We start from the raw sequence: 10154 nt of genomic DNA on the forward strand, positions 1-10154 counted from the left end.
TCGCAACTACTCGGCCCTTTCCGTCAGTCTTCGGATAAGGACCTCGAACACAATAGTATGAATACACAGAACGGATGCGGTATTCCTGTCTAACCTACGCTAAGAAACTAAACATGTAAACAAATAGTAATTTAATGCTGGGAGTTATCAACAAGTTTATTTCCAATATATGTTGTAAAAGTCAACATAAAATAAGTGAATTCATAGGTACAAAAGCAAACAATACATTATTTATTATAGAACTTATGCAGATTGATTACAAAGGGTTGTAAATACAATCAAAGCAATTACCTTCCTTGGATGGTCTGTAGTTGCACAGAATCTGCCAGATAACAATAACTTATGTAACGTCTAACAATATGGCGTCGTACTCTCAGCTATCAGTTCCGGACTGCCTCACTAGTTCCGGAATGCTCGGAACTACCCCTTCCGGTAAGCTCGTCAGACTTCGTTAACTTCCGGAACCTTTACCATACGGTACTACACTCCTCCCCGTCCTATTCTTTAGGAGGGGACTGTGGCTCACGGAAGTTAACCCATCGCAGACGCCTCTCTAGTCCTAGGGCAGACTAGAGCTTCCCGGGTTCAAACCGGTACTGGTACTCGGCCAAGTGCCAGAGGGCTGGACAACAGGACCTACCTGACCGGACCGTACCCCTTCCAGCCAGGACGCTACTCCAAGTACTCAATCGGAGGCAGGGGCCTTCCGATCGAGATACAGACGTTCTGCATTAGCATTGGTCTGCTGCAGAACATCCCGCCAATCACGGTGTGTCAGCTGGGCGACACAGGCAGCTGCCGTACCGATCAAAGCCGGAGTCGAACGTTTATACCCCTGTGGTGCAAAGTACGGCGCATCAGTCTCCAGTAACATTCGGCTGGGCTGAATGTCACGGACAGCAGCAATCTGGTCAGGATTCGATGGCTTGAACAGTCTTACCATGGAGGTAAACCCAAAATAAGTATTTGGGAACTGCTCTATCCAACGATCCATGACCACCTTGGTACCAGAGAAGCAGTGGAGATGTATCAACTGCTCCCTCTGCACCTTTGGATGGCTTGCTAGTTGGTACATTAGGGACAAGATGGCCTCATCCCCAACATCCAACATGCTGCGTGCATGCAACACTAGAATATGCTCAGGTTTGAGCAAGTTCAAGACCCTCTCCAAGCCCAAAATCTGGTTGGACCAGGTATCAGGCTGGGGAGTGTGGTCCACTCCAACCTCACCGAGGCCGGCCACATTTGGATTTTCCAAAATCTTGGCCAAGCGCTCTAACCTCTTGTCCGTGACATCCGTCTTGGGATGGATGCCACAAACAACGACAACACCTTCATCGACCCAGGATTGGATCAGTGAATCCGAAGGATAGTTGTCAGGGTCACAGCAAATGGTTGCTGCTCCCGTGACCTTGACCTCGAATTCGTCACCCCGAGCCTTCCCGGCACAAACGGCAGCCAATGATGGAATAGACAAGGCCATATCCCTCCCTGTCCTATCCAAATGACAATGGCTGTCAAATGCCTTCGGGACACTCAGAATGAGTTCCTTCTCTTCAGGAGACAGTTCGAACATGGATTTCAAACTGTCTTCCTGATGTCTTTCCAACATTGAAACCAAGGTCAGAAGACAACGCCACTGCAACAATACTGTCACAGCATTACCTCGTTTCTTTAGACTGAGGTCTTCGGGTACGGGCACCCTAAGAGCCTCACAGAACTCGTGCGCTGCCTTCTGGAGATCGCTGGAGCAGGTTTCATGGGAAACCGGCACACCAACACTCTCCAAGTAAACCACAAGATTCAGCAAAGTACTGCTAAACCCCAGTAGCCACCTGACCACTAGCTTCAATGCCCCTATCCTTCTATTGGTGACACTTTCACCACTAACACACAGCCAAAAGACACCAGGGAGGTGGGCCTCCATGGCATGCTTTTGTGTGAAATTCCCACAACAACCCGGCACTGGGCACCGAGATGTCTTTGGGACACTGGCGGGCACTACCCTGGAGTGCTTCTCCTTCGGAGCGGAGCCATGGTCCCCAGTGGTCGGTGCAGGTCTCCTCCGGTCAAGGCGCTCACCCCCAGAGTAGTGTGACCTCCGAGTGTTTTGGCCACTCGGATTTCTCCTACTCTTAGGGTCCTTATTCTGACCTTTGGGTTGGTCAGAACTAGCAGAGGCCTTTTCCTGAGATAACTTCAGGAGACGCTCGACCACATTCGGCTTTTGGCTATCCGAAGGCCCTGAAGTCACAACACTGGCGTATGACCTCTGGGCGGCAGACTGTGTTATGGTCACAGTCTCCGACGATGGAGGGGCTGCTGTGGCTACAAGAGTTAGAGGGACCTCCAACTCCATTGCCTCAGCCCAGGACTTCCTTGGGGAGCTAGCCCTGACAATTGGTTTGACAGGGCTAACTGGCTTTGGCTTGAGAGGTGAACAGGGTGGACTGGCCAGCAACTTCCTCTCATCCCCAGACTCCACTTCTACCTCCATGTCGAACTCATCCAACAGGGCGATGGACTCTGACGACGTGTGGGGTTTGGTCCCACAGTCGGAGCGAATCACCTGGATTGATGGATCAATAGCCAGGCGAATGTCTTTGGAGGTCCCTGTTGGATCTTCCTTCCACACCAGCTTTTTAGTAGCTGGCAATTCATGGACATTCTGGCTAATCCATGAATGGCTGTAGAACTGGAGTTTGTCCAATTCCCTGGCTAAACCTTTAGCCCAGCCCTTCTTCTTGGACCTTTTGGCTAGGTCCACCTGCCCCAACAAAGCCTCAATAGCTTTGGCCTTGTCAGGTAGGGCAGTCACCAAACTGGCTAACTCCGAGGGCGGAATTAGCCGTTTTGCCTGTGTATTGGACAGGATCTTCTCTGCAGACATCTGTAATGACACAAAAAATCAAATGGTTGGTTATGTATCAACCCTCTTAGAGCGTTTAATACAATCCTTACACTTATATAAATTGATGTCAAAAGCTTCAGTCTGCGTGATATCAACGCAAGAACCGTGGTACCACTCTTGACAGTGATCACATTGGATCATAAATCTGCCTTGCCAAGGTTGGCGACAAAAGCAGTACACACGATCATCACCGGTCGCTCCCTTATCATCACTGGGGTGCTCTTGAAACACCTTTAACCAGCGAGGTAAATCCCTATCCCTGCAAGGTTTAACACGGTCGTGATTTACCACAAAGACCGCATTACGGAGCTTTACTCTAAAATGGTAAGAGGAAAGCTTAGAGACAATAACCCCCGGGCCTTTCCAAGGAGGAGATAATTTCTTACATTTGCCTTTCACTGTGGCAGTGTCCAGCAAATAAACTGCATCTCCAACCTCATAGTTTCTCTCAAGGATGCGCAGATCATAATTACGCTTCATTCGATTTGAAGCGGTTTTCATAGACTGACGAGCTGTTTCATGGGCTTTCTCCATGGTGGAAATAAGCTCACGAACATAGTCATTTGGTGACTGCTCGTCACGATGTTTTGGTGGAAACATCACGTCTGCCGGAGTATTTACCTCTCTACCCAACATCATCATGTTGGCGGTAAAACCAGTCATTCGATTGACGGATGACCTTAATGCTCCAGCAATCTGCTGAAGGTGCAAGTCCCACTGTTTCTGGGATTTACCTATAAAACAGCGGACAGCATCCATGAGAGTCCTGTTATACCTTTCCACCTGTCCATTTGCGGAAGGTCGATAAGGTGTTGTACGGGCCTTATGGATCTCTAAAACCTTACACAACTCGCAAAACAACTTAGATTCGAAGTTGCGACCCTGGTCAGAGAAGATCTCAAATGGCATACCAAATCTGGAGAAGAACTGATCGACAGCCGTGCGAGCAGTTTCCTCGGCAGATTGACTGGGGACTGGTATGCACTCCACCCACTTGGTAAACTGGTCAACCATCATGAGTACGTGCTCATTACCCCGTGGTGTTTTTGGCAAAGGACCTAAGAAGTCTAAATGTACACGTTCCATTGGGGAGCCTGCCCTAAATTGGATTAAAGGACATTTCCCCTGATGTGCTGTCTTTTTGTTTTGGTTGCACACAGCACAACCAGAAACATAACTAGCCACATCCTTACCAAGACTGTACCAAATAAACTTCTCTTTAATTCGGTCTTTTGTCCGAGACTCGCCCTGATGACCTGCCGATGGCAAATCATGATTCAAAGCGAGTGCTTCTTGCCTATAAACACCAGGTAACACAAGCCTCTTGTCATCAGTGTGTTTGTCAGTTTGATATAACACACCATCAATCAAGAGCATCGAACCCCTAGTTAACCAGTAATACTTAGTGCCTGGACTTGACTGAAACAGAGCTGAAGGGTCAGCTTCTGTCCCATCTTGTAACCAATCCAGTACAGGCTTCAACTCAGGATCACGGCTTTGGGCCTCCCTGAGTTCATCCACAGAAAAACCCCAACTTTGCAGGGCTTCACTGTCACTAGGCCTGTCCACTGGATTAGTAACCACAGGAGAACTATCTTTCTCCTTATCTCCCACCTGATCAGAAGGCGTTGCATTGGTAGCAAGCTTTGATCTCCTGGTGGATACTATATTAATGCTAGCAACTTCATCCCCTCTAGACATGCCATGCATGTCCCATGGGATATATTCCAAAGTTTGTGCCAGCAATAATACATCCCCGGGATCAGGAAGGGTCCTGATGTCCCAGGTTCTTTCCTCCTGGCAACCACTCTCAACACAGGTCTTATCTCTACTGAAGATTTGGCCTTCAGAGAGACCCTGCTGACCATGATCACCGACCCCAATGGTAAGGACCGGCTGGCCATTCGTGTCTGATAGGTCATTTGAACTTTCACTTTCCCCGTAGATGGCAGAGACCCCGGCACCCTCATGGTCACCCAAACCAGCATTCAAACCTGGGGCCATGGCCCCCCCTGGTTTTATGACCAATGGTACCGCCTCATCTACTTCTGTAAAAAACCTCTCCCAATTTTCATGGGCCTTTTTACAATAAACACACCCACCACAAGGCAACTGATCCAGGCGTGCACCAGCAACCCAGCCTCGACATGTCCCACTTTGCAGTGGTATTCTTGACATTGCGTCGGCATTGGAGTGCTCACGGCCTGCACGGTGTCTCAAAACCATGTTAAATTGAGACAGCTCTTCAAGCCATCTCGCCAGCTGCCCTTGTGGTTCCTTAAAGTTCATTAACCATCTCAGACTGGAATGGTCAGTCCTAACCACAAATGGTCTGCCTAGCAAGTAGTGTCGGAACTGTCTGGTGAACCGAACCACTGCTAGCAGCTCTTTCCTGGTCACGCAGTACCTGCGTTGCTCCTTGGTGAGAGCATAGCTACCATACGCGACAACCTTCTCCTGGCCATCTTGCACCTGCAAGAGCTCTGCTCCAATCGAATCATTGGAGGCATCCGTATCCAGGATAAAGCTGTCAGTCTGGTTAGGCAATGCTAACACCGGAGGTTGCGTCAACAAGCACTTCAAAGTCCTGAATGACTCTCCTTGTTCTTCGCCCCAAACAAAGTTGGCTTTGCCTGTGACGGCGTACAATGGGGCTGCTTTCCTACAGAAGTCCTTTATAAACCCTCTATGATAGTTGACCAACCCCATAAACCTTTCAACCTGCTTGGCACTGTTTGGAACAGGCCAATCAGTCACAACAGCTATGTCATGTTCCGTCATAGCAATGTTGTCCTTGCTCACTTTTCGGCCCAGAAACTCTACTTCTTGTTGGAAGAAGATACATTTCTTTGGCTTCAGCTTAAGCTTATGCCTCCGAAATCTCGAAAGGGCCTCACGCAGGTTTGAGAGATGGTCCTCAAAACTGCGTCCTAGCACGATAATATCGTCTAGAAATGCCAGGACAGTCTTCCATGTTAAGCCTCTGAGAACTAAGTTCATCGCTCTGGCAAATGTAGCGGGGGCGCCACACAAACCAAAGCCCATGCGAACATGCTCAAAAAGACCGTACCTTGTAATAAAGGCAGTCTTTTTCCTGTCTTCTTCTCGGATTTTTAACTGGAAGTATGCAGAATTGGCATCCAATTTCGAAAACCATACACTGCCAGCAACTGTGTCCATGCAATCATCGACTAAAGGCAGAGGATACACGTCTTTGACTGTAACCTCATTCAATTTCCTATAGTCTATGCAATAGCGCACAGAGCCGTCACGTTTACGGATCAAAACTGGAGCGGATGCCCAATCTGATATAGAGTCTTGTATGACTCCTGCCTCCAGCATTTTCTGAAGATGGGCCTCTTCTTCCCCTGCAAAGCATGCCGGCGTACGCCGCATACGTTGCTTTACAGGCCTTGCATCCCCAGTATCAATGACATGTTCTACGTCAGTGAAGTTACCAAGATCAAACTCACTCTTGGCGAAGACATCTTGGAACTCAATAAGCAATTGCGCCAACTGAGCCCGTTGATCTTCGTCAAGGCTGCCACAAGAGGTATCATAGACCTCCTGCAGGTGTGGTGGTATTGGACCAACCGCACCTGATGTTTCAAACACTTCGTTGATCGAATATGTTTCAACATCACACCCATTCTCGATAACTTCACTGATAGCATATGCCCTGCCAATCTCGGTTCCCCTCTTGACGAGGCGAAAGCTATCCGACGGATTGATCAGACACAACACAGGGGTGTTGGTGTCCTCATGTAACACACGGGGAGCCAGAAATTTCTTCTGATTCACCGGTTCCACAATGTAGCTGGGCAGGGGGGTATGTAACCTGCATTTGACCCTTGCTACAGAATGTGGAGGGATAACTTGTCTCTTAGACACCGTGACCTTGGATACCACGGGACTATCGGATGAATGAACATCTAGGGAGATGCGCATTCCATCAAAGTAGAGCTCTGCTTTGCTCATATCTAACACCGATTCACCGGGGTGGCGCAGCAAATCAAAACCCAACAGCATTTGCTGCTCAATGGGAGCAACATACATGTTGACCTGATACCACTGGTGACCAACTTTCAGCTTCATCGGACCGGCTACGAATGCTGCCATAGACAATTCCCTGCCTGCGGTTTGCAGCTTCACATCCCTTATTTTGGAAGGTTTGTGCTTCAGGGAATTGTAGACCTTATCTGAAATGATGGTCACCTGGGCAGCAGTATCAACCACTGCTGTTACTGGTACATCCCCTACTTGGACCCCCATGGTAAACTGAGAGGAGGAATTTACCTGACATACAACAACAGGGTCTGGTTCGACTCCCCCCGTGCTTACTTGGCTGAAGTTGGCAGCCAACCGGGATCTTTTAACAGTGCAGGTCTTGTCTGCAGACTGGGACGAGAAATGACCTACTTTTTCCCCGTCCCGTTGTCGTTTAACGGCTTATGGTCGCCGTTAAGCTTTGGGCAATTACGTTTGAAATGCCCCTTCTCGCCGCAATGGTAGCAGCCAGTGGTCCGATTGCGAGGACGTGACATTTTTGACAAAAAGGTTTTTGCCAAACGCTTCTCAAGGTCATCTAGAGCTTGGCTCAGATCACCTTTAGACATAGCCTGTTGCTCCCGTGATGGCTGGGAGGCAACAGCGAAAACCTTTTCCGGCTTTTCCGGTTTTCTCTTCCGGTCACCGTACATGGCAGAGTGGACCTGCTGGTACTGACGGACCATTTGTATTGCTGCATGCACAGACTCTGGTTGCTGCATGCATACATGATGGCCCGCCTCTTTATCCACCATACCCTGGCAGAACCTGTTCACTGTTTGGGCAGTGACAAATTCTTCTGGGAGCTTCCTGAAAGCTCTATAACCCAGAGTGAGCACACGGTCGGCCCACTCCTCCAGGGACTCTGAAGTCTCTTGAACCGCATTCTGAAATCTTACCTGTGCGGCTGCTGGTAACTCATGTTGGCCAAATCGAGCAGCCAACTTTGCTACCAAACCTTGGTAGGTAAGATACCCTTCCTGATCATGGATAAGCGCATAGTATTCCAGCGCTTTTCCATTCAGGCACCATACAAGGCAGTTTAACTGTTCATCCTCAGTCCACCCGCCTTGTTGGACATAGCGGGCAAACTTAAGGAAGAACGGTTCCCAAGGGGTCCTGCCATCGAAAGACAAGTGCTTAGGAAGAGCCGAAATTGGATTACGGCCCTTGCGATCAGGAACAGATGACACTGGAACAACCGAGGTATCATCCTCGGAATCACTATCCACTATATTCCTAAAACGTATGGTACGTTTAGGAGTGGTATAGCGTGGTTTAGGTAAAGTTGGGGGGAGTGTGGGTTTTACCTTTTTGGAAGTAAAATCCGCAGGAGACATTAATGTCAGACTTTTCTTGGCAAAAGTCTGATCAGCTGATGCAAGGGTGCTATCAGATGATTTTTTCTGCTGCTTATGTGCAGCAAGGACCGATGTCGCCGCCTTCACCACCTTAACCATCTCTGTCCAATCTCGTGCAGATGGTTTAATATCTGCCTCCTCATCTGTCTCGTCTTCCGAGCTAGAATGGTCTAGCTCGCCACTGCGGTCAGTCGAGAGAGACTTATTTTTTGTAAAATCTATCAGAGCAAGCATCTCAGGGGAGAACTTGCGTCGACAGATTGTCTCTAAAACGTCCCTGGTAATGTTACCAGAGCTTTCCCGCACGGCTACAATAGCCTTGGCAAGGCTTGTACCCACATGCGGAATCGTCCGTAACTGGTCCACAGGAGCAAAATTAATGGAAACCAAGGGTGGCTTCCCAGACATAGCATTCAAGGGTGAATGCCTAACCTCTGCATCCTGTGGATACTCAAAATCTAAGGATTCACTTTTTAGCAAATCCCCCTCCATGAACCGACAGAAATTATTCCTTTAAATTGAAAGGGTTCAATTCAAACAATAATATCTATCGCTATTTAAATAAATAGCAAAAAGGATACACTGGAACGAGGGACTTAAATTACCTAATAGATAACTTTACCAGTGGCAGCAGTATAAAAAGTAAATCCGAAAAAAACAACAAAATTTTTCGTTCAATCAAGCAGAATTATATGGCAATTCCTGCTCAACTACGAAGATTCCAACTCAAATTCCGGTTTAAATCGTTCAAGTAGATTGGACTACTATGAACAATACCAAGAATTTAGGTATACTTCGTTCTACAAGTGCAGAATTTGAGGGCAAATTCTTACACTAACGGAAAAAATTTTTTTAATGGTAGCGAATATTTTCCGGGGCGGAATTCGTAAAAAAAAACCGCTGCCACCAATATAGAACTTATGCAGATTGATTACAAAGGGTTGTAAATACAATCAAAGCAATTACCTTCCTTGGATGGTCTGTAGTTGCACAGAATCTGCCAGATAATAACAGCTCAACTTATATATCAATATGGCGTCTCAGCTATCAGTTCCGGACTGCCTCACTAGTTCCGGTATGCTCGGAACTACTCCTTCCGGTAAGCTCGTCAGACTTCGTTAACTTCCGGAACCTTTACCATACGGTACTACAGTATTGTTTCCGAGGTTAATATTATAGATAATAGCCGAGGCAGTTCCGAATGCCCATAATACTAAAACACTGACAAAAGGAATCCGAATACAACCGTAAGTAAACAATAGGTTTGAGTTAAGACGAGACAGGTTCGGATATAACTTTCTTGGTTGCTGTATGACATTATGTCTAGCTTGAGTTTTGGATAATATTTCATAATGTAACGAAAATAAGAGAAGCAGGTTGCAGAATACTAACATGGTAACGAGGAAGTGAAACGTCAGTGGGATGTTTGATGGAGATCTATAAGTATACATGGTACCTTGATTTAAATAATTATTGCTTTTCGGAGTAAAGCCAAAAGAATACTGAGAGCTAACCATTTTCAAAGGGTAAAAGTCGGATGACCAAGCATTTCATATACTCCGAATACACGACAGTCAACATACTGAATAATATAATAAAAATTGTGCCGTTGTAGTATTTCTTGGCACTAAAATTATAATTGATTAATTATTTCATATATATGATGCCCAATTTATCGATTTAAATTAAAATGAAATAGGGCCTACTTAAAGTGACATTATTCCCATCCAAAGGTATAAAGTGAGTGAACGGGTGAAGATCAAAATAAGTTTTCATTTTGCCAAAAAATCCTTTCAATTAATAATTAAGTTTGCGTAAACAATAAATAACACACA

At 46.9% G+C, this 10154-nt stretch overlaps 2 protein-coding genes across 2 annotated transcripts; both read right to left on the reverse strand.

Annotated features, from left to right (window-relative positions):
• Positions 1-290: 290 nt before the first annotated feature.
• Positions 291-9431, reverse strand: LOC132735808 (uncharacterized). Its single transcript, XM_060722811.1, has 2 exons — positions 9286-9431; positions 291-2890 (listed from the first exon to the last, which is right to left on the reverse strand). Exon 2 carries the CDS (start codon positions 2888-2890, stop codon positions 686-688), a length of 2205 nt encoding a protein of 734 aa, XP_060578794.1. The 5' UTR covers positions 9286-9431; the 3' UTR covers positions 291-685.
• On the reverse strand, positions 2881-7200 carry LOC132735807 (uncharacterized). Its single transcript, XM_060722810.1, has one exon. It carries the CDS (start codon positions 7181-7183, stop codon positions 2921-2923), a length of 4263 nt encoding a protein of 1420 aa, XP_060578793.1. The 5' UTR covers positions 7184-7200; the 3' UTR covers positions 2881-2920.
• Positions 9432-10154: the final 723 nt, after the last annotated feature.

The sequence above is a fragment of the Ruditapes philippinarum genome, unplaced genomic scaffold (genome assembly GCF_026571515.1).
Source record: "Ruditapes philippinarum isolate M1 unplaced genomic scaffold, ASM2657151v2 ctg5956_1_1_1_1, whole genome shotgun sequence".
Lineage (NCBI taxonomy): Eukaryota > Metazoa > Mollusca > Bivalvia > Venerida > Veneridae > Ruditapes > Ruditapes philippinarum.

Coding starts and splice junctions, on each gene's coding strand:
- LOC132735808 (XM_060722811.1), bottom strand. CDS start 2,890: ATGTCTGCAGAGAAGATCCTGTCCAATACACAGGCAAAACGGCTAATT.
- LOC132735807 (XM_060722810.1), bottom strand. CDS start 7,183: ATGGGGGTCCAAGTAGGGGATGTACCAGTAACAGCAGTGGTTGATACT.